Genomic DNA, 24,996 nt, shown 5'->3' on the forward strand with positions numbered 1-24,996 from the left:
ATTAGGTTTATGTTCCTTTTGATTTTTTAGTGATTTTCCTTCTAATTAAGTATAATGTTTTTTTTTGTTATCAATAAAATTATTCTTGTACCATCAATGTTTTATAAAGAAAAGATATGCTAATGGAAAAAAATAAAAAAGATGAGAAGGAAAGGTCGGAAGATGAAGTTATAAATTACAGAAAGGGGACAAAGTTAGAAAGCAAGAGAGTAGGGAAACCATGTGCCCTTTTTTTTTGGTGAACTGGAAGTTCTCATTACAAGGGCAAAGATGCCAAAAGTACAAACGAAAGCCTACTGCGAGGCAAGCAAAATAACGAGGATGAAAACTAAGCAGTGTAAGGGGGTGAAAGAGAACCCGACGCCGCTACCAAAGCTAAGACATCACCCCTTATACTATCAATACATAAATTTAAGGGGGGCAAGGTAACCCATCATTATTTAGGACATGAACAAGAGAAGATAGGGGTCGATCGACCCAAGTAAAGTCACACATCTCCAAACATCTTTGTGATGCCAGATGGTCTGCCACCATATTGGCTAATCTTGGGATCCAAGACCAACGACAGTCTTGAAAGGATTCTCCCAGTTTCTTGCTCTTTACCAAAGCGGGAAAAGCCTCCCAACTGCCATTTGTTAGTGTATCCCTAAGGCATTAAATTGACTCCGATGAATCGGATTCAATGATAATTGAGTTCAAACCCAAGGAAATACACAACTCTCACCCATGAAGAATGGCCAGTGCCTCAGCCGCCGCAACGCATGGAGCGGAGAGACAGTACCTACAAGCTGCAACGAAGCTACCATCTAAAAAGCTAGATGTTGCTTTCTTTTCCAACAACAATCGATCAACCCGAAATAGGTGATTGGGGCCATTTCCACCAACACCAGTGCGTTTATGGAAGCTTCTCGTGTTCCCGCTCTAAATTTGATGTCAAGTAGTCACATCACTCCGACGACAGCCCAATGGTTTCCACCGGGCCCCCAGTTTGTCAAAAATAATGTTGATGCCAGTTGGTAGGCTGCTTAGCATGCGGGGTTTGCTGGGGTTGTTGCCATATGCCCTTCTGTTGTCCAAGAAATGTCTCACTCGAGGTTTATGAGGGAAATAGTTGTCACCGCTAAACTACAATATTATGGGGCAAAAAGTTGCATGAACAATTTATATGGGTCCTTCGCAATATCAGTGAGATCTTGAAGATGGTGAGATGTAGCAATTTCGTGGATGTAGGTGAGTGACTAGGGGCTGCTTCACTTTCTTCTTTAGGAGCGATTAGATTTTTTTTTTTTTTTTTAAATTTTAATTTTAATTTTTGCTTCAAGTTTTTATAAAAAAAATTGAAAATAATTATTAAAAAATATTTTTGTTTTCGAAAAAGTGAAAATAAAAAAAAAAGCAAGAAAACAACTTTTGCCTCTTAATTGAGTAATGACAATAAAATACTCCTTTTTTTAGGTTAAAAAAATAAAATTTCATTTAATGAGAAAGGTCCAATACTTTCTCATCAAAACTAGCCCAATAAAGTGGGGATAGTTAAAGTCTATCCAGCAAAAAGGCTGAAAATAAAAAAGAAATCAGAATCCTTAACCTGCAAACGCCAACTGCCATTACCGTTTTCACCACCTGTCAGTGATCACAAAGATAGCCACCTTAAAAAAACTAATTTCGTGTTTAATTTGACGAAAGCATCACAGCGCAAAACAATTCAACCCTCTTACCCCATATAACTTTTTTTCTTTTTATTACTTGTAAACAAAGGATATTTTTTAAATTATTTGAATTTGTAATCATAAAACCTTTTGCCTTCAGACCAACTCTAATGGTGGGCTAAAAGCCAAATTACCCCCCCAAAATTTCCCTCCAAACCCACTCCAACCCGAGGGAAATTTTGGGCTAAATGCTAAATACTAAACCAATGCCAAATTCCTCCCAAAATTTAGCCCAGAAATTGGAGTGGACTCCACCCAATATTTATCGGAATTTTTTAGATTAAAATGTTCATAAAATTAATTTATGATAGTCTATATATATATATTTTTTTTTAAATTAATTTAACAGAAAAAAAAAAGTATAAGTTCATTCTTTAATAATCCCGAACTAAAATTTTAGGTTAGAACGATTGGAGCAGAAAAGTTATTTCTAGGCTAAAAGCTAAATTTTTCGGGCTAAAAAATTTGGCTTTTAGCCCAACCATTAGAGATGATGTCATAAGATAGAAGAAGATAAATACAAATGGAATCTGACAAAATGAATAATTGACATTTTTAAAAGATGTCCCCTTTCTCTCCATCATTATATACAAGTGAGAGAGCGGCCGATGCATATGTCCACAAACACAAGTATTAATTTTCTCCATTACTGTTGAGCAATTGCAGAGCTGATTTCGCTTCACAGGGAAAGAGAAACCATGCACAATTGCAAGCTATCTTTTACGACAAAGAAAGAGGTAACTACACACTAAGCTTTGGAGTCACCTTCTTCAAATTAGAACCCCAAGACAACTACCTAAGATCATGCCTTCAAATAGAAGCCCAAGACAAATCACCTGCCGAAGGTCAAATATGGTCGTTAGATGTCATTACATTACATCTGACAATTAATCAGTGATTGTACTAGGTACTTAGATGTATTGTAACCAAGTTCTAAAGTCACAATATGTCAAATATTCAGTGAGACGTGGTCATTATCCACTCCTAACCACATCGATGTTGTCCCAACTTAACCACCTATTTATTATTAGATGTTGGATTTTAATCCTAAAGACCTTGATGTTATTAAAAATGGAAGCATACATTTATATATTGTGTTTTCTTTTCCCAATTTCCCGTTGTGGGACTTATATTCAATACAGTGAACTTCACAATTTAGCCTCTTTGGTCCTCCCCGTTCTTTGAAATTCGTCAACCTTCTCCTCACATAGTCGAAGGACAACAAACAAAATTGGAAACAGGAACAAAATAATAAACACAGGAAGAATCATGTGCAAAGGTTGACTAAGAAGGACGAGGATCCTCTCCGGATCTTTTTTGTGGGGATCCTGGAATTAATCAATCGTATCCGTTCATCGTACATAGTGCGGCCAGTTTTCGTGGGGTACTATTTATATTTAATTTTAAATTAAAATTTTAAAATGATTTCTAACCGTACAATATACGATAAATGGATACGATTGATTGATCCTTCAGAATCCCACAAAGAGGATCCAGAGAGGATCCTATTTTGACTAACAAAACTATCAGCCATATAAGAAGTAGTGGATTGTCTAGTGGTTAGGTCTTCCTTTTTAATCCATTACATCTCGGATTCAAACTCTTCTCTCTTCCTTAGTGTATATTAGTGTAGGTTGATCACAATCTTGATTGATAGGATTTATCCTTTTCAACTTACTGCATCTCGGTTCAAACCAATACTATATATAGTAGGGTTGTGACTAACCATAGAACGAAAAAAGAGAGACACTAGTGTAACCAAAAACACTATGTGATAAGCATCTATTTGACCAATGTTGTATTTTTTGAATACATGGCAAGCATTTATTAAATGTGTGATTCCAGTAAGATTTTGTCTTAATTGCAAGAGAGAATTTCTCTATGGAAAGGGCACCAGAAGATCGAGTTCGACGTCATCTATTCTTTTTTGGAGTAAATCATTGAAAATGGGATTTATACGCTACGGAGTATAATAGTGTGGCACCCTCACCGCCCTTCATTTGTGAAAACCTAGCTTTCTAACATGAGGTCTGCTCCTAGCTCAAGGGTTTAACAATTCCAGGGAAGCAATTCAGACAACCAGAGACTGAAACGATGAAAACGGAATCGTGAAAAGTTGACTGAGAGAGAAGAAAGATAGGAAGAGAAAATTTAGCATCTTCATCTTGTTGTCTAACATCATATAGATTAAGTTACTGACTGAAGGGACTTCATTTCTGATTAAACTCCTCCATCCACAAAAGCTTTATAACCATGCATCAAGAAACAAGAGAGCAAGCAAGTCTTATATACGTGATATATATATATATATATATATATATATATATATATATATATATATGAACATGAAACTACATGTCTTGCACACCGTATTAAACTTCAACCTAAATATGCTAGAACATGTTTACTTCCGTTTTCGGGAATGAGAATCATACGAAAAATATAAGGGACGATACCCAAACTGTTCAGTTATAGGATAAACCCTTGTTAGGAGTCCCCTTTTAATAATACCTTGCTGAAATCGGGAATCAAACACATATTTACGACACGAGACCCATTTTAATTTTCGTTCCTAGTGTTTTAGATTACGAATGATACATATGTTAGGAATGGGAATGATACCCATACCTTTTATTCTCTTTCTTAAAAAGTAAACATGCCCTTACAGACTCATAATAATATCTAGGACTAGTATACGGATAATTACCCTGGTATATACAAGAAACTAACATACTAATGCAATAGTTGCTTCAGTAAGTTACTTGGCTTGTGTTGACGCCTCATTTGTGTTTGCTCGGCAATCAATTACTGCAGGCTGACAATTTCCTCCTGATGGCACCATTGTTTCCCCCCTTGCACCGATACTAGCCTGAACGGATGACCCAACAGGTGGACAGAAGCATGGTAAATCGGTTTGACAATGAAGTCCCATTGCCCCAACACTAGACTGCAGATTACACTGGCTGTCCTTGAAATAAGTATTACTGTTACATTGTTTTTGGAAGGGGAAAGCACCCAACTCAGTATCAATCTTTCCTCTAAGTTCCAGCAAAAGGCCTCTCAGCCTTAAACGCTCTGCTTCGAGAATTGCCTGCCCCTGTAATTTCCTAACAAGTTGCTGGTTCAACACCTGCAATTTCTTGACTTCCTCTTCCAAATAAGCTGTATGTGCCTTCTTTTTCTCCCTGTACTTCCGAACTGCTTCTCTATTTCCCGAAGGCCTCCTTCTTCGTGATCTCAGGATGGAATGCTCTTTATTCTTTGAACCATCATCATCTTCCGATGGAAGAACTTGGGTGTGTGTGTGGTAGCAAGTGTGTGTATGTGCAGCATCAGGGCCAGGTGGGTTGCAAGTGTGAGTGTGAGTGCACGTCCGCGCGGTCTTCAAAAATTCATCGAAAAATGTATCTTCATAAGTTGAACCATGAAAATTGCTAGAGGAATTGGGATTTGGAAGCAAAGCAGGGTCTGAAGTAACCACCTCCCCATCATCCATGTTTTCTTTTATTACTTGAAACAAGAACAATTTGAAGCTAAACACACAAGAAATATTATCTGCAAAATACACAATTTGGTCAACTCCCATTTTATTGGTATACAAATTTAATAACTTGATGCATAATTAAACCAAACTTAGTTCTTACTCAAAAGTATGAGGGCTTGACTGCAGGTACGGGATTCAAAATTGAAGTGAGATGAACTTTGAAGACAAATTTCATTAGCGAAAGGACTTTACCGAAATATCTGCGGAGTCCCCTTGGACTGCATCCAAATCAAATATAAATCAAGAACATATACAAGCAGCAGATCCCTCTGAAAAAAAAAAAATTCAATAACTTATTCGAACATATAAGCAGAAGATCAACCATGAGCTGAACTCAGAAATAGAGGGCTTGAAATGGAAACAAGTTTTTTTGCAGAAATATATATTAAAGAAGATATAAAATTCAACCACAGAAGTAGAGGGTAATTGATAAATTCGATTCCACTGCTGAAGAGAATAAAAACTTTTAAGTGGGGCAATAATATATATGATGGAACAGAACAGAATATAGAAAGCAGACTTTTGTTGCAGAACATAGAAAAGCAAGAAGATGATAGCTTGATCAAATTGTGAGCCAGAAAATTGTGGAATTCTTTGTGAAAGCAGTATGATTTATTAGTTACCTGATATTTGCGTAAGATTCTGTGAACGGGATCTATCTGCCACCCTCAGAAGTCAAACACCACTATTTCTCGGTGGACCCTTTTCCTAGTGAAGTTAGGTATCCTACAATCGTGTTCGTTTATCGTACATCATACGGTCAGAAATCATTTAAAATTTAAAATTTAAAATTCAAATATAAATAGTATCTAACGAAAATTGATCGCATGATGTACGATGAACGGACAAAATTACTAAATTCCTAGAATCCCTAGAAAAATGATCCGACCTATTTCTCTAGCACTTTTGTTGGACGATAAAATGTCAAACACTTAACAGTACCAACGGTTGCAGTTTTACCAACAGGATCTTCGGATTCCTTTGATGAGGATCTTGAAGATTTGTGAATCGTATTCGTTCATTGTAAATCGTACAATCAATTTTTGTCAAGTATTGTTTGTGTTTAATTTTAAATAAAAATATTTTAAATAATTTATGATCGTACGATATACAATAAACAGACATAATTTACAAATATTTGGAATTCTCATAAAAAGATCCAGCAAGGATCCGAATTTGTAGTTTTATTCCCAGCGTTCAGATTATACACATGGCATATTTTGTATTTTTATATGTGCCAGTGTGACAGGGCCTGTAACGTGCTTTTCAGTTCTGGAGCTAATTTTCACATCCATTATTTTAACTTCTTACACATCCATTTTTTCATATAATTAAATATAAGTGTGTAAAATACTATAAATAATGTGTATTTATTATTTTGTATTTATTATTTCTCTTTCCGCTTCTTCCTTTAAATTTCTTCCTTTAAATTGGGTTGATTATCATAATTTGTAGCATAAAATGGAGAATTGTTGAGGCTTGGCAACCGGACCACGTGTCCATGCTGACTAAACACAAATAAAAATCAGTACACCATTCCCTAATTTGGAAAGGTATCATCTTCGGATCCAATCCTTCTAATTCATCAAATTAGAGATTTCATGCGGTTGAAATTTGATTTAACAGTTGAAAATTATTATAACTTTTAAAGTAGATCCATATTTGTAACTGTTCAATCAATTTTCAACGATAAATATTATCTGATTTGGTAGATTATGAGAAAGGATCCCCATATCCTTTCCCCCTAATTTGACATGCTAACCCAACACACGCACTGGTCTCAACCAAACCCACGCTCCCCCCAACCCAAAAACCGGGGCCTCCCTCTCCCTCACACAAACTCTTTAATTTAACACCTGTACAGAAGGCCACCTCCATAAATTATTAAAATGGCCAATTTTAAACTTCTTTGGTAACCGTTTTTAATTTTCAAATTCAAAGAAAACTGAAAGTTGTATGAAAATAGTTGGGTAATTGCTAATTCATTATGAGACTAAGCACACATCATCTTTCTTAGTGTAAATAATATTATTTGTTAAAAAAAATTTAAAAAAAAACTGAGTTTTCCTTTATATCTAAAACTTGTAAATGAAATTCTTTTTGAGATCATAAAAAAAAAGGGGTTTTTATCACAAATGGTCCCTTGAATTGACCCAACACCATCAAGATGGTCTCTGAAATTGAAAGTCAATCAATGCAGTCTTTGAAAATAAGTGTCGCAAATCAATGTGAGTCTTCCATCATAATTTTGTAAAAAAAATTTTGGTATATGTTAATGTGGCACATAAATCGATCCCGCAAGATTGACGGGCTTTTATCATAAATGGTCCCTAAAATTGACCCACACTATAAAGATTGTCCCTTAAATTTAAAATCAATCAATGTAGTCCTTGAAAATAGGTGTCACAAATCAATATGGTCCATTCACCACAATTCCATAAAAAATTTTGTTATACACAATGAGATTATCTCAAGGCAAAGCTCGTCATTCTTCACATCACTATGATCACCGAGGGAGCGCTCAACAAGCTCTCCAAGATTAAGGTTGTAAGGATGTTGATCATCCAAATGTCGACGATGATGTCAAAGAAGTCGTCGCCAAAGGTGGTCTTGATCCTGGTCAATTTCGGTGAAAGGTGTCGAAGGGTGAAAAGATGAGTGTCTTGAGATTTTTTTTTTTTTTTTTTCCCAGAAAAAAAGATGGCGAAGGCTACCATAGATGGAGGTAGAAGAGTGGGTTGGGATTGGAGGTAATTGCCGGACTAAGTTTATGGGTTGACAAACTTTTTAATTAATTATTAAATTATTAAACTTATTTCTAATTTAATTAAATTTGTAGGATTTATTTATGTATCGCATCAGCAAATAACATTTCGGACCTAGGAGATAATACAAAACATTTCCACCCGGAAGAGAAAGGAGATTTTCGAGCGTGCTGCCCAGTTGGATGTCATTGTTTCAGTAGTGTTTGATCCAAGAATATTTTCAAATCTGGTCATGTTAGCGGACATGAAGTAATCCATGTTTCATATTGTAATTCAGAAACGTGATTTATACTATTAACTACATTGCAAAATATAAAGTTGGTACATAGGAAAAGGAAGATGGTAGAGAGAAAACCAGAGAGATTGTATTGATTGAATGGATAAAATGTATACAAATGAACTTAAGGAAATGATAGCTATACAATCCCTTATATAGTCATATAACCTACTTACAATAATACCCCTCTAACTATATTTCTGTTATATCAGTTATTACTCCCCCCTCAAACTAAATTTGGAGGATCCAAGTGAAGTTTGAGCTAGCTAGGTATTTGAGACTGATCTAGAACTACGAAACGAAGATGTCTGCACTGCTTCAACCCCTGTCTCTTGCAGTTTGGAGCAGCGTATGATAGTCTGGAGTTGTTGACATTAAGGCACTGTGTGACTAGACCCTTTTTGGAACCTCTGATTTGCTGCAAACTGGTGACGTGCTTCTTGAATTTCCCTTAAATGCAACCAAGAACTCACTGAATACTTGGATAATGGCACTCCAAGAAACTAAATCTACCAAGGAGAATGACACTCCAAGAAACTAAATCTAACAAACTAAATCTTCCAAGGAGAATGACACTCCAAGAAACTAAATCTACCAAAGAGAATGACACTCCAAGAAACTAAATCTACTATGGAGAATGACACTCCAAGAAACTAAATCTTCCAAGAAGAATGACACTCCAAGAACCCAAATCAACCAAGGAGAATGACACTCATTTTCACTTCTCTGACATGAAACTTAACAACAACAAAAAAAAAAAAATTATACCGGGAGATTAATACTCTGTTGCTTTTCTCAAAATACACAAATCTCAGATATAATACTCCTCAGTATAAACAACCTTCTTCATTCTTCACACAAAACGAAATCATAGTGAGTCCAAGTCACAGAAATTGTAGATCAACCTGCACAATACCACCACGGCCGAGGCCAGAGTTGCCTTCAACACTACCTGGACGCTGCGACATAAACACAAATCACACAAGCCTCATAGATCACATGTGACCAAACTCCACCAGGGTCCCAGAAGTTCCACAGAAAGAGAAGAATACCATCTAACACCGAAGGACGGAAATATACAAAGCCAAACCATGCTGCTCAATGGAAACGCTTTGCGCGTAGATTCATCCAGGATCATTCCTAGCTTAAACCCTGTGTATGTAAATGCATCGGAACCAATTTTGGTCGGTCCGTCCTCAATGTCCCAAGAATCGTCAAGATGATTTGTGAAAATGATGAACCTGATGTTGAGATAGGCATACCAGCTGCTCACGAAACCATTAACAACCACCAAAAAACCCAGAAAAGATTCATTCTAATTGTTCAGAATTCAGAGAAAATGAACTGAAAACATAACATGCGCAAAAAAATCTTGAGTTGTACATTTTGTCAAACATATGGACTGCACAAAGTTTTGAGATGTCCTCCACAGCAGAGAGCAGAGCATTGATCAAAGCCACAGAAAATATAATTCAGAGAGTTGATCTGGGAACACCACCAAGAATTCAGAAGCCTGATCTTGCACCAAGACACCAACATAATCATTCTTGCTCTCTTGCTTTTGTCCGATCAAAACGCAAGGGCAAACATTAACAGACATATCAAGAAACGGGGTTTCCATCTTTCTATCTCTCTCTCTGGTGTTAATAGACAACCATTCCCTTCGTGCGGTTTCCACTTCAAACCCACCAATCAAGAACTCATCCATCACTTCCTCCGCGACTTTCTGATGAACAGACCGCCGCTACTGCTGCCAGATCCGAACCCTCTGAGATATGGGAAGCCTATGAAACTTGATTTTGAAACCTTAGACGATATAGTTGAAAACCATAAACAATTCATCTCTGGAATCACAGATAACTAGCGGAAGCAGTAAAGATCACACCACTAATAGTCATAATCCCAATCCGAAAAAAAAAAAATGAAGAAGAAAGAAAGAAAAAGAAACTAATGAAAAGCAAAAGGGAAAAAGAATCGACCACCAGGATCCATAACGTGAGCCTGGTGGCTCTGATACCATGTTAACTACATTGCAAAATATAAAGTTGGTACAGAAGAAAAGGAAGATGATAGAGAGAAAACCAGAGAGATTGTATTGATTGAATGGATATAATGTATACAAATGAACTTAAGGAAATGATAGTTATACAATCCCTTATATAGCCATATAACCTACTTACAATAATACCCCTCTAACTATATTTCTGTTATATCAGTTATTATATACCATATATTTCATACAAATGCTTTCGTTGTTAACTTGTCGAAACTTGAATTATATAGTTCTAACTCTGAAATAAACATAAAAGAAACAATAAATCAGAAAACAATGTTATACTCTAGTTGAAATTAGGGAAAAAATCGCAACATACTGCAAAACACTATAAATATCAAATACTAAAAATACCCTAACTTAAAAAGTAAATCAAATTGCAAAACTTAATTAGCTAACTTTTCCAACCTATACGATCACTTCGGAGGAGGTCCTTCTAGTTGGATATAGTCGTACATGATACCTGAGAAAGGCCTATTTGCACTTCTGGACTGAGTAAGATTGATAGTGTTGTTTCCTTCTCGTAGTCGAAAGCTTGGCACAACAACACTGAGCAGCCGGTGCAAACCATGAATTCCATACCTTGCAATAGCATTGTCCTTCCCCATTACCCTAGTTGTAAAATGATGTCCGCCGTTGGGGCTCTGGTCGTTCAATCGAACCTGAAGTTCTGCACCGTTTGCTGAGGCCAATACCAACTGGAGTATATAATCTCAGGTGTTATTACATTTTGAAGTTGAAATAAAATTTGCCATGTGGTTCCCGTATACATATCATTTCCGATATTCCTTGTCACATGAGCGAAAAACCAATCATCACAGTGATTGTCAGTACCAACGTTGTAGATGAGATCATGGTCAGGGTATAAATCAGCATACCGATCCCACAAGCTGTATTGTCTAAACTTGTTTGTGTGACTGTTGTTGAACAAATGGTTTGCCAGTGATGGATATGGATCCGGTATGTAGAACTCGTCTGCAGATTGATCAGGGATGCCAATTTCCCACAGGGTTGGACCAATTCTCGGAGGTTCCAAGGTGAGATTACCCAAATTTATTTCACTTGTTGGTTCTATTGTAACGATAGCCTCATATTTGTATTCCCCAATAATTCCAGGAACAGTTGCATACAGACTATAGTTCCCGGGTCGAACATTTTTAATGAGGAAATTACCTTGATTGTCGGCTCGAGTCCAGAACTGATAGCCCTTGCATTCCCTTTGCCATGATCCCACGTCTCCAGGTGCAGCCAATCCCACATAAGCTGAACTAGCCCCAAATACGCCCTCGTTAATGTATGAATCCCGTATTAGTAGTTGACCGGCAACTGATCCACGTCCATCGGAGCTAGGAAAGTCTTCGGACTCAATGAAATTGTATGGCCAACTATTTACTTCTTTAAGCATCTGCTCTTTAGCATTATTCCACAGCGAGAGGGACATATTCGACTGATTCGAGCCTGGAACGTCTGAGTTAAGATGCACATAGACTGGCCCAAAAACCTTCCCAAAAACCTTCTTCCATGGCTCCCCTTCTGCATAGCTCATCCCAACGTAGTGACCACTGTGAAACTCGGAGAGGGCAGTTGGGCCGACATGAGATGTAAGTACCTGCTTGAATGGCCCCGCTGTGAGAAACTCATCACTGGGTGTGATGATCCAAAACCCTACAGCTTGGTCAATGCAAATCCAACCATGAACCTTAGTGTCTTTGTTCTCCCTCGAGTACTGGTACTTGTCGTCCACCTCTCCTCTAAACTCAGGATTGCTTGGATTCGTTAAAAGAACAGCTTCTTTATAGGCAAGTTGCCGACCTTTGCCACGGACTTCGGCTGTTGGCATGAACCTTTGTATGTTGTCTGATACAACCATGAACTTAAATTTATCTTGTCTAAGCTTGAAAGCAATTCTAATCTGATCGATATGCAATTGTGGCCACCCTTCTAGACGCTCAAATATGGCGGACGTGTAAAACCCAGTGAGACCACGCTGCATTTTATACCTCTTGTCAACATTCAAGGGAAGTGTCACGTTACCGAGGGAAACTCATAAGTTTTAGTAAAAGATATCTCTATTTGGTCTGGCGTCGCTGTAACAATCTTAAATTTTGTTCCATATAGATTGTAATAACCATAGTTCCCGGCGTTAAGATCCCAGTAACCTCCTTGTGGTTTAGTTTTGACTTCAAGCTAGTTTTCAATTCCCTTGTACTGGATTCCAACCACGTCTCCTTCGGGAAAAGAAAAGGTGAGTCGAACAAGGCCATTATTTAGCTCCACCAAGTTATGAGTCCGTTGCAGCATCTGATTTTCAAAAACGTTTCCTCCAATTAATACTACCATGCCTGCTCCTTAGAGATCTCCTTGCAGAAATTGTCTTCTCAAAATCACCATTATTAGGAACAAGAGTAAAACAAGCACCGCCACTGCTGATGCCCCAAGGATGCAACTGCTCCATTGCCGTACCTTATCCATGAAAACTCTATTACCTGGAACAATGTAGTGTTGTTGCAAAAACCACATTGATCGAAAGGAGATAATGTATGAAAATTCAGCAGTATGATCGTAAACTCAAGTCCATGAAACATTCGAGTGAGATAGACGTCTATTTAATATACCACAATCACAACACATATGCTACGATCGCTTTACATGATAGATACAAATAGTAGAAAAAATATATATATATACCATTATGTAAATGGATACAAATAGTAGAAAAAAGTATAAATACCATACTAATATTATGTAAATGGATACAATACTAGAAACATATATTATAATAGATACAAACACTAGAAACATTAAATATCGCGAATAAAAATACAAGTACAAAAATTTTTTTGTTCGACTATTATAATGTTTTTGTTATCAAATGTAATAATATAACTAGTAAAACATGTTTCTAGTATTTGTATCCATTTAGGCGAGTCGAACAAAAAAATACATATACTAATATCACGTCCTTGATGACATTTTGTTAGCTAGTGTAAATAAGCAATTTCTAGTAAAATGCTTGTCTCTGTAATTTATTTAGACTTGTGTATATTTTGTATGTAACCATTGAGTTTAAGTTTGTCTCTCGTAGTTCAAGAACATTAAAAAATTTAAAAACATCTGCACAGGACCGGTCTTGACATTTTTGAGGCTCTGGGCAACCTTAAAAATGTGCTTTAACCTCATATAAGAAAAATTATTTGTTTTCACATGCAAGACTTTGATAAAATAATACTTAGAAAAACATTTCAAACTCAATAATTTAGAAATATGGAAAAACTAATTTATTTTGTATTGAGAGAAGGGAACAAAAAAAACTCGGGCTTACAAGTAGATGGATGATGAGTTTTGTTTCCCTTCTATCTGAACTTTAAAAGAGTATTTTTTTATATAACTCGTGAGATATTTTTTCTTATTAACTAACCTTGTCAATACGAGACTAAAAAGATAATCATATTTTCAAGTCTTTAATTGATATGTATAAGTAATGAATGAGCACTAAATTAAACATAGTATTGGTCAAGAATACATACATTAATTTCTTGAAGGCTAATGCTAGGGATACCAAATTTTTAAATCAAATTGTGTCAATCTTATGATGTGATTGTTGATAATTGAATTATTAATTTAAGTGTTGATTAACATGCTTATTGCCTATTGGTGACACTTCATATGGTTTGAAAATTTGTTCTAAAAATTTGGTCTTCACATTACTCTTTGTTGAAGGTTAGACTTGAATTGGAATAAATGTCTAAAAACTGCAATCCACATAACAAAGTAATAGCCCCTCCCTAATTTTATGATTTTATAAATTTTTAAAATGCGAATTTACAAAAATGCCCCTTAAGGCAAGGATTGTTGACTTTTGTTGATCGTTGTTTAAAGGGATGTACGACCCATTCTTTTAATGTATTTGTGTAGTGCTCGACGAGACAAACACGTGGGCACAAGTGGAATCAAATTTGGAGTTACGGTGAAGATTTTACGGACTTTCGAACTGGAAGGGCAATTTGGTAAATTCATGTTAAGAGATATGTTGTGTGTCTCCCTCTCTTCCGTGTCTCCCACCTTCTCGGCCTACCTCCCGTTTGTCACTCACTCTCTTTCTCTCTACCTTTATACTCTCTCTTTCTCTCAGCTCTTTCTTATCTCTCTCTTTCTGCAAGTGTAGAGAGCACACGCTACACCATACCACCCTTGCTGGAAAGGCGAGCACCAACCCACCACCACCAGCCACTTATGATGGTGGCCACTCCAACAAGCGTAACAAATCTAGATCACCACCTCACCCTATTCCCTACATGCAAAGTCTTTTATCTTCATCTACTTGCACCGAGAGGGCGTAACAGTAACACCGCCACACCACCTCATCACTCTGGCGATCCCTCTAACCACTAAACCACCACTATAGTACCAATTACCAACCTCCATTCGAGAACTGAGCTCTTTGGGAGTTTGCTGACCAACACCAACCACGATTAGGCTTCCACTAAGTATAGACCGATTCCCTACATTTCTAACTTCAAATTGGTTTTTGTATCATCGATTTTGGTGGTGAATTGAGCCAGATATTAGCTTTGGAAATTGGCCTAGAAATCAGGCCGAACCTGTGCTTCGGGAAAAATGCTAGTACGTTTGTACTTACAGATGGATGGGCGCACGTGGGCATATGAGGGTGATCGACATGAGCGGCGGCTTGTAGAGGAACTCGAGGTCCACCTCTAGGTTTCTCGACGTGCTGAACCTGATTCTACCATTCATTTTCTGAAATTCAACCGTTTTAAAATAGTTTCTTTATTACTCGTACTTTGTACAAAAATGTGTATATAAATTAGTATGTTATATATTTACGTAAATGGTTTTGTTTCTAGGTGAAATGCATCACAAGGATCTTCAATGGCCACGAGATGGGTTCGACCTGGCGACATGATTTGTGAGTGGGTCTTTTCTTTTATATAGCATATATATATATATATATATATTGGTTTAGTTTTAACATATATATTTAATAATGAATTTTCTATGTGATTGCCATAATTAAATTAACATTTATAAGAAAAGTTGTAATGTTGAGAATTATGAAATTATTCAGAATCCTGCGGGATCCACATGTATGTGTACTATTATGGGATGCCTTAATTATATTTGCAGCCATGAATACTATGTTGACTAGAATTATCGAATCAATGTGGCATGACTATATTTACGTTATCTGCTCATCATGTGCTGCACTGGTGTTAGTACTCGCCCAAGGCTAGGGCTAGTCTTTCATGCGTATGTTCACATCGCATCGTACACTCACTTTAGATCCATTGGTAGATGCCAGTCCTATCCTAGATTGCTACAGGCAATTAGGACTCGTATATGATGCGCGTAGCGCTAGTCTTCAAGTGATTGTAGTACTATAGCATAAATCATTATTACACCCAGTCATGTTCATGTCAGAATACCTCTGCATGAACCCGTGTGTCAGCACATGTCGATGAGCATCTGATATTATATGTTCGTTCATTCGAGTTATTGTGATTACCGGTTGTCATGTAGTTTATATGTTGAATATCGTGAATTATTGCATTCTGGTGATATTAATGTTTACAAAAACATTTCATACCATATGTAGTATATTATATGTGGAAACTATACTTGTTTTACGGCGATGGGTTATAACATTTTCAAAAGGGTTTTACAAAGATTCATTTCTTTTAGGCCCACTCACCCTTATTTTTCATCCCTCCAAGTTTTAGTGGTAGAGCTTTTGTGTCGACGAGGATTTTTGGCAAAACATTGTTATGGGAATACTCCTAACGGTATAATTCCTCTTTTACTTCTACTGTGCTTTACTTATGCTCTGACATCACATGTGAAATGGGTTCATTCCCACTCACATGCACACTCTTCCATTTAGGCACTTCTAGGTTTAAATTTATTCACATATTTCACATCATTACACTCTATGACTTCGTCACCTTCCGGTGTCAGCCAGCACAACTCGATTCGAAGTCCAGGTGAATCTTCCAGGTCGTGGTGTGTCAACAACTAGCTAGTAATTAAAAGAAATTAAAACCAAACATAAATTCATAAAAAATGGAAAAATAAAAATAAAAAAGCACATAGCATTTTGAACTCGAGATATTTTGTTAATTTTAAACAACAGAATCATTGCTTCTAATTAAACTTTGAAAAGAAATTCATAAAAACTGGAAAGTGAAAAAATGCACATAGCGTTTTGAACCCAGAATCTCCTCGTTATTTTTAAACAACATAAACCACCACTTCTGGTTAAACTTCTTGACCATTTGACCAAATTTCATAAAGGTATACTCTTATGAAAGAAATCCGTAAAAAAATTGGAAACTAAATAAATACACATAGTGTTTCTTGTTAATTTTAAAGAACCAAAACTACTGGTTCTAGTTAAACTTATTTGTAATTTAACCAAATTTTATAAATTTATACTCTTATACAAATATATACGAATATACCACCTAAATAATTTTGATGATCCTAATTTTTTGGGGCCCCAAACAGTCACCCAAGTTGGGTGACCCAACCCGCACTAGGCTGGACCGGCCCTGCATGTACAGGGTGTAAGTTCGCTGCCATGAATATGCATTAATGTAGTATAAAATGAGCTATTTAGTTGTGGGTTCATTTGTATGATTAACTTAACTAGGTTTTAGTTAAAGCCCATATGATTCTAGGTCTCCACAAAACCCTAGCATAGGTGCTTGCCGCATGACTAGTTTTATGTTTTTGTGCAAATTTAACATGCAAGATAATTAGTAGTGGTTTTTGGTTTTATCCTTTCACATACTTATCTCTTCATAAACTCTATCAGACTATGTGATTAGGGTTAGTATGAAGATCTTGCAGTTTGTAATGAGGAAGAACAGTTTTAGTACAAAGAGAAGAAGATGAGAGAAAATATGTATCTTTGTATATATATTTCTTAATGAGCAAGTAATACATGAAAGTTCTTATTTATACAAAATAATCTCAACTAGTTAACTAAAAGAACTTCTAATCTTATGACAAGTGGCACAATCTCACTCATCAATTCATATACTTTATCATCCCCTCAAATTCATGTTTTGAAGATCCAAGCATTAGATTGTTACAATGAGTTTAAAACGACCATTAGATAGTGATTGAATGATAATCTGCAATTGGACGTAAATCGAAGTCCTAATATTTAAATTGAACTGAATATCGATGATTAGAATTGGAGATTTTCTCTCTGTTGGCTGGGTTTAGTCAAAGTGTAAGAGAGAGAGAGTAGGAAGCTAGCTCAACGACAAGTCCAATGACACGGTTTGGGGGTCTCAGCAATGTGGAAGTTGTTGGGTGATGGGGATTAGACAGTTAGGTGTTGTTGGTATTTTAGGTTTTGGAATTTCAAATACAAATAATAGAAGTTAACAACGTTAACTCGCTTTTAATTTTACGAAATGTACGAAATAAATCAATATTGATGAGTTATTACCTGATCTATTTTTATTTAATAGTAGAAACATAGTACAAGAAGATGTCATCGAAGTATACTTTTTTCGGTGATCAAATTCTTGATATGATCTGAAAAGAATAAGCACACAACAAACAAGCATAACAAATCTCTTACGTGGTAGGCCACAGTAAACAAAGAACACACAAGAACTAACGGTGAAAATCTGCTACAATAGATTATTATTGACATCGAGAATCACAGAGTCATCGTTAAAAAGCGAGGCCACACAAACCTCTAGGAGGTACAAATATACACAAAAACAAGTAAGCCAAAAAATAAACCAATTTCGACTCATCTCCACAATAATAAAACAGGGCACGCTCATCTCGACCATTTACAACGTCAGTAAATCTGCCATAGTCACAAACTCAATCAAGATTCACCTGTCACTAATCTGGGCATGGAAAGTGATTCGACGACAGATCTTGACCATGGTCCAAGACCATCCTGTGTCAATATAATCCGCAACATTCATGGCTCAAACAAGCTGATTCTAACTCGAATATGGGCATGGAAGTTGAGTCAGCCGTAAAAACTGTCGAGAGCAAAGAGATGGGCTTGAGAAACATAGAGGGTTGCGTACATTATATATACAGACTTATATACACCATATATAGGTCAAAGGGAGAAAAAATACGTATTGGGAATTCTGCAAATACTTAATTCTGGCACAGTTTCAAAGCAAATATCTTAAAAATTTTGCTTTGCTTAAACCATAGACCTTAATACCGAAAAATAAAAACAAATAGAAATTTTTGTGCCACAATTACGATCGACGACCATCCTTTTCTCAACTCTTGGCATAACTAATGACAATTCTTCAAGTACCCAAGTTTAGATCTAACTTAGACTCATACTCATATTCAGACCTTCCTAGATCTTAAATTCGATCATGACCCCGATGACATCAATGACCTTCACAATTTTGGCACATACCAAGATGACCCCAACGTCTCTGGTGATTTTGATGACCTAGAAGATGATTCCGTCAGTACCTACTTCGACATTACCAAAGATGACTTCGACAATACCCCGCAACGTCTTTATTGCCACACTGGCGAGCAAATGTAGTTATCTTTCAGTTTTTTCGGCCAGTGTTTTTTATCTTGTATAGAAAATTAACTTTAGAACGATATATTATATGATGTTTGACCTAAAAATAGTCTCCAAGCCTTTTGTGAGGATGTGAAAGTAAAAGAATTTCACATCGGTGAAAAAGTGTAGTGAATGCTAATTGTGTAACTTTGCAGTGACTTAAGTTACTCCTTATATTGTTGATTTTATGATAGAGCCCCAACTTTTTCATGATACCAGAGCAGTTGACCCACATTTGAGGCCCAACGGCCACGCGCATTCCACGTCACCCAGTTCGTATTCTCCACACATTTCACTTTAAATGCCCAACAACGATATGTACTCAATGTCATCCAATTCGTGTTGTCCATGCCTTTGGCTTGAGATATGTTGAGGATGTAAAGGTAAAATAGTCACATCACTGAAAGGAATAACCTTTAAAGGACTTGTAAAAAATTGGGCTATACCCTATATTACCAATTGATTTTATAATGAAACCTCAACTTTCTTCACCTTTAATACTTAGCCTTCTTATGCTCAACCATGACATTACATGCAAGCCTTGGATGTGGTCCGAGGCCAAAGATTATTGATGAATCTAAGTTGTTATTTCCATTGCTTGTGGTTGATTAAGATATTTATCGTGTATACAAAAGACATTATTTCTGCAATCATAAATAACATTTGGAAATACGATTGCAGTCTTTTTTACTAGTCTAAACTAGAACAATACTTGTTGTTGAATTCCTGTTTTAATTCAATTAGATTTGGAAATGTGTCCAAATAATTTAAATTACAAACACAAACTAGATACATACTTAAAACTAATTGAGTGAAAGCAAGAGTGGCTACTGAAAATATTGTTTTCCAAACTAAACTGAAAACAACGTTGAACAGAACACCATTTCAAACTCAAACGTGTCAAGCAAGACTAACCTTGAATCCTCCCCTTTGCGTAACGATAGAGCTAACTCGCTTCGGGTAGAGCTCTGCTGCGAATGCAAATATTCATACGCGTTACGGTGGGACACATGTCATCACCATATCAAAACACGTTAGCACACTTGAACCCAGTGACAATGATCGAGGAACCACTGCCGTGTTTGGCCCCACTGAACAGTCACTGATTGGAGATGGCAGCCGAGTGTAGTTGTTGAAAGCTATTTCGGTCGCAGAGAAGCATAGCTCTTAAGAATCTAGTTGAACCAATGAGATTGATGTTAGGTATTCAGTTCCATGCAGTGGGGACAGCGATTAGGAAGGGAAGAACAAGTTCGGAGAGTTTCCACACACTCTTGTCTTCTTTACAATTTCTTCTTGCTTCCCTTTTTTTTTTTTTTTTTTTCACCGAACAATATTATCTACACTAAGAGAGAAAGGATAAAATTAGCCTCATAATGGTTTAGCAATAATGTGGTTCAAATTTGTCTTTAAAAAGAATCAAACTTAAAACATTTCATACATACATTATTTGGAGCCACATGCTCTTCTTTAGCACACTGGTTGACCCCCACCTCATTTAGATACCCGAAAATTATAGATGGGGTTTAGTTGGTGGCCAGTAGTTGAGAATGAATTCCAAACTTGCATTCTATAAGGTATATTTTGAATTCGATTCTTGACGCTAGTGAATCGCATAATGATCGTCGGGGATGTTGAAATGTTTTTGTGAGTTTTTTTGCCGCTAAAAAAAATGAACTGTCGTAGTAAAACTACCGGCTGATTTCTTTTTCTAAGATAAAAAAAAATATGGGATTTAGTCACAAAATTAAATAATCAAGAGTATAATTAATCAAAAAGTGTCAGAAAACAACGTTTGCTTTGGGCCGGCTCTATTTTGGTGAAAATATAATTTTTTTAATAATAGTTGCATTTACTGGGAATGCTTTTGCGAGTAACATATCTTTCTAGTATAAACTCTATAATTGGAATTGTTTAATTTTTTAATTTTCATTTGAAGATCATTTCTACAAAAATATTATTCAAATTAAATGTCGTTTAGTTATATATATGTAACGGTTATCCATTCATTCCGTAGGCCGGGAAGACTCACAGAGGCATTTCAGCCTCTGTCTGGCCACAAGTCAGGCTTCCACACGCATCAAGTTTCGAACCCAAGATCTCTAATTTTTAGTTTTAAAAAAGTCTCATAATCAGCCATTTACTACTGGACCATCAACAACCGGGGTTAGGGGAACACTATTTTTTGGCAAGTGAGCTTTCCTATATTCATAAGAAGATATAGAGAAATTTTTAATTGTGACAAGAATACGGGTGGTACATTACATGTTTTTATATAAGTGGTGGAAATTTTACTTTTTAAGTTATTAATATTTTAGTACATATATCATATTATTTGCATAATAACACGTGATGTACTACCCGTGTCCCGGTCACATTAAAAAATATCTTATGGGACAACAATTTTAAAAGCTCGTATTTTACTTGGCTTCAAAGGGAAGAAGAAGCGTTTAAGCAACCGCGCTCTCTTTTGTCTCTCCCTCGCTAGATTTTGGCCGAATCTCCTAATAGTTGGAGAAAACAGAGCATATTTTGCATCGCAACTCTAATGACACTTCTCTTCTCACCTTGAAGGTAACCCGAAATAAAAAAAATATGAAAATTTTTGTTCTTTACGATTTCTCTTTACCAAGGAAAGCTAGTTTTGCTTGATCTTTTAGTTAGCTGTTTTGAGGCGTTAATTTTTTTTAGGATTGGTAAATTAACAGTGAGTTTTGTTCATATTAATTGTTTTTGCTGTGCTATTATTCAGTTAAATGAAAAGGGGTCTCTTTTGTTTGAAATTGTAATATAGGGATTTTATGTTCTTCAATTTCTTGTAGTTTCACAAGTTATATATCATGATTTATTGCTTTTTGTTTCCTAATTTTGCAAATTATTTGTAACTTACTAGTTTTTGTTTTCTGTATTTTTTTTATGTGGAATAGAGGGTAAAGTTAAGCCGTTTCTGAATCGTTGATCTGGTTGATGTTTGCAGAATACATTTTCTGGTTATGGAAATACTCTCCTACAGTTCTGCACCATGCTGTGATGCTGTAAGTTTAAGGGCAAAATTAGTCGAGAAAAGCTCAAATTTACATCGATCCGGGTTCCCAGATTTTAGGAAAAAAAGAGTTTATGGTGTTCGATTTGATTCCAGAAGTAGGTTGTTGAACTGTCGTAGTTTAGATCAGTCTTTCTTGAAGCAGCTAAATCGCCAGGGAGGTTTTAGGTTACCCAACACCAGTGAAAACTTCAAGCATGTTGGTCCGATTTTATCTAGTGGAAGCTCAGATGGCTATGTAATTGGCACGGCTGAGGATGCAAATGTTTCAGAAACGGGGGAATCTGTTACTAAGGTTTTGATTCCTGGTCTACCTGATGAACCCAAAGGCGAATTTGGTGCCCCAATAAGTAGTTGCTTTTGGGAATGGAAGCCCAAATTCAATGTGCATTATGAGAAAGCCGGATGCGATAACTTGGGTTCCCCTCCAGTATTGTTTCTTCCTGGTTTTGGGGTTGGCTCTTTTCACTATGAGAAGCAACTGAAAGATTTGGGGCGTGATTTTAGAGTATGGGCAATTGATTTTCTTGGGCAGGGTAGGTCATTGCCATTTGAAGACCCTGCCCCTCGTATTAATGAAGAAGGTATGTCCGACAGGCAAGATATAGCATGGGGTTTTGGAGAAAAAACCGAACCATGGGCAAGCGAGCTTGTCTACTCTATTGATTTATGGCAGGATCAAGTTCGTTACTTCATAGAAGAGGTACACTATAGCATTAAATCTATTTCCTTGTTCCATTATTTGATGGATACAAAGAATCATATTTATAGGTTCTTTTTAGTAGATAATAACGATATTGTAGCTCATGGATCCTCTGTTTGTTAAAGTTCGGTAAGCATTTTTGATAACTTGGTCTATTTCCTTTCTTCTCTTTCCATTAGTATTCATGCTAATTTGAGCATTTTACATGGTTCATTTGCTTGAGTTTGCTATGACTTAATACTTTTTTGCCAGGGAATATCATCTAATTTTAGTTTTTTCTTTATGAGAAGTAGCTCTCGTCATCACTTCCTTGACTGTCTACGCATGAGCAATATAAATGCAACCATTTTTCTTGCAGGTAATTGGTGAACCTGTCTATATTGCGGGGAACTCACTAGGAGGATTTGTTGCTTTGTATTTTGCCGCATGTAACCCTCATTTGGTGAAAGGTGTTACATTGCTGAATGCAACTCCTTTCTGGGGATTTCTACCTAATCCCATAAGATCTCCAAGACTAGCAAAAATATTCCCATCGGCAGGATCATTTCCGTTACCTGCCAGTGTGAGAAAGCTCACAGAAATACTGTAAGTTCTTATAGCTGGCATAATTCTATAAGATATGTTTTACAATTCAGGTTGTAATTTAGTATATTTTAGATCAGTAAATGATAGGCTGTAAAACATCTTTGACATAGTTAGGAGCTTTGCATGGATGCTGCAATTTATCTTTCCATATTTACCAGCAATCGAGTTAAAACTGTTTGAGCTTGCTTCATTGGTTTCAGTTGGCAAAAAATTAGTGATCCTCAGAGTATAGCGGAGGTACTCAAACAAGTTTATGCAGATCATTCAACAAACGTTGACAAAGTATTTTCCCATATACTTGAGACATCAGAGCATCCAGCCGCTGCTGCATCATTGGCCTCAATTATGCTTGCTCCTCAAGGAAAATTATCCTTTAAGGAGGCTTTGTCCAGGTAGACATTATAACGTATATGCATGAAGACAATTTTGTATGTGCTTTCGTTTTTCTGGTCCAAGTTAAGTGAGAAGCACCAGCACATTTTTTCTGTAGATGTCAAATGAACAACACACCGATTTGTCTTATGTATGGAAAAGAAGATCCATGGGTGAAACCTATTTGGGGCCTTCAGGTGAAGCAACAAGTGCCTGAAGCTCCATATTACGAGATCAGTCCAGCTGGTCACTGCCCTCACGATGAAGTTCCTGAGGTAAGCAGCATTTCACTAATTAGCACAGAATTATCCTTTTACGCATGTTGAATATTTGCTTTTGCAGGAATAGTTGGCATATATTATCGCTGTTATCTATGCTTTAATTTGGGTACACATTAAAAGATTGTGTATTTTAGGTCAGTAAAGTAGGAAAGTAAATCTTGTGTATTTTTTGTGATTTTGTGTAAAAGTTTCTTACACAGCAAGAGTAACTCTTGTTAATTATTTGTAAATTTTTCTTGTACTGGAATCATGAAAATAGATATATAGATATTTCATTCATCCAAGTTGAGAGATTCAGCAAAGTCGATTGGTGTGATTTTTTGAAGAAGAGAATGCATGTATAAACCATATTCGCTATCAGCTTTTCGTTGGAGCACTTTCGATTGGATTTTTGGATTTCCCGTTTGATGATTCCTATCTTGTTTTTTGTTCTTAGAAGACTTATTGTCATCGTAATGCAGGTTGTGAATTACTTATTACGCGGGTGGATCAAAAACCTAGAGAGTCGGGGTTTAGTTGCATTGCCTTTGATTGATGTCCCAGAAGGTACGCAGAACAACATTGCCAGGGACTTGGAATTTGTGAGAGATGGATCGAAAAAGTCAGTAAACGTTCGGTTCTTTGCATCCAACTTCTCACTTTGGGACATGATCAGTTCTTATATCAGATCCCTCTTTCGGAAGTTATAGCTCAAATCATAAAGTAGCATCAGATTCAAGGGAAAATCATGAACATGAAACGAATAGAATGTAGATGTTGAAATGTATCATATATATACGACGTATATAAAGTTGTTATATGTATTACTTGTGTCATTGTAGCCACTTTGTCTCGCTGAATATTTACTTATAGCAAGAGTGACGATATTGTCACTTCCAATCCACTCACTCCATCCAACTACCCTTCATGCTTCCCACCCTTTACAGAGCATCTGGGTAAAACTAGCTCCCCAAAACCGATTTGTAATGAACAAAAATTCTCTCCAGCGCACGCGGGGTGAGGGCATGGGTTGTGCGCATATGACCCGTATTGACAAGGTATGCCACCATATTGATTAATTTAGATTTTGTA

General features: G+C 36.4%; 2 protein-coding genes and 1 pseudogene across 2 annotated transcripts; 1 reads left to right on the forward strand and 2 right to left on the reverse strand.

The window, feature by feature from the left end:
* Nucleotides 1-4,178: 4,178 nt before the first annotated feature.
* Nucleotides 4,179-5,840, reverse strand: LOC137748838 (basic leucine zipper 23). The gene is made up of 2 exons (XM_068489028.1): nt 5,354-5,840; nt 4,179-5,264 (listed from the first exon to the last, which is right to left on the reverse strand). The coding sequence occupies exon 2, from the start codon at nt 5,203-5,205 to the stop codon at nt 4,468-4,470; it is 738 nt and encodes a 245-aa protein (XP_068345129.1). The 5' UTR covers nt 5,206-5,264; nt 5,354-5,840; the 3' UTR covers nt 4,179-4,467.
* A 4,924-nt stretch (nt 5,841-10,764) lies between these two features.
* On the reverse strand, nt 10,765-12,688 carry LOC137748079 (uncharacterized; annotated as a pseudogene).
* Nucleotides 12,689-21,698: 9,010 nt separating this feature from the next.
* On the forward strand, nt 21,699-24,806 carry LOC137747522 (pheophytinase, chloroplastic-like). Its single transcript, XM_068487651.1, has 5 exons — nt 21,699-22,687; nt 23,046-23,272; nt 23,473-23,664; nt 23,763-23,919; nt 24,387-24,806. Exons 1-5 carry the CDS (start codon nt 21,935-21,937, stop codon nt 24,612-24,614), a joined length of 1,557 nt encoding a protein of 518 aa, XP_068343752.1. The 5' UTR covers nt 21,699-21,934; the 3' UTR covers nt 24,615-24,806.
* The last annotated feature ends 190 nt before the right edge of the window (nt 24,807-24,996 follow it).

This window comes from Pyrus communis, chromosome 10, assembly GCF_963583255.1.
Source record: "Pyrus communis chromosome 10, drPyrComm1.1, whole genome shotgun sequence".
NCBI lineage: Eukaryota > Viridiplantae > Streptophyta > Magnoliopsida > Rosales > Rosaceae > Pyrus > Pyrus communis.

Coding starts and splice junctions, on each gene's coding strand:
- LOC137748838 (XM_068489028.1), bottom strand. CDS start 5,205: ATGGATGATGGGGAGGTGGTTACTTCAGACCCTGCTTTGCTTCCAAAT.
- LOC137747522 (XM_068487651.1), top strand. CDS start 21,935: ATGGAAATACTCTCCTACAGTTCTGCACCATGCTGTGATGCTGTAAGT. Junction 23,665..23,762: donor TTTAAGGAGGCTTTGTCCAG/GTAGACATTATA, acceptor TTTTTTCTGTAG/ATGTCAAATGAACAACACAC. Junction 23,920..24,386: donor CTCACGATGAAGTTCCTGAG/GTAAGCAGCATT, acceptor ATCGTAATGCAG/GTTGTGAATTACTTATTACG.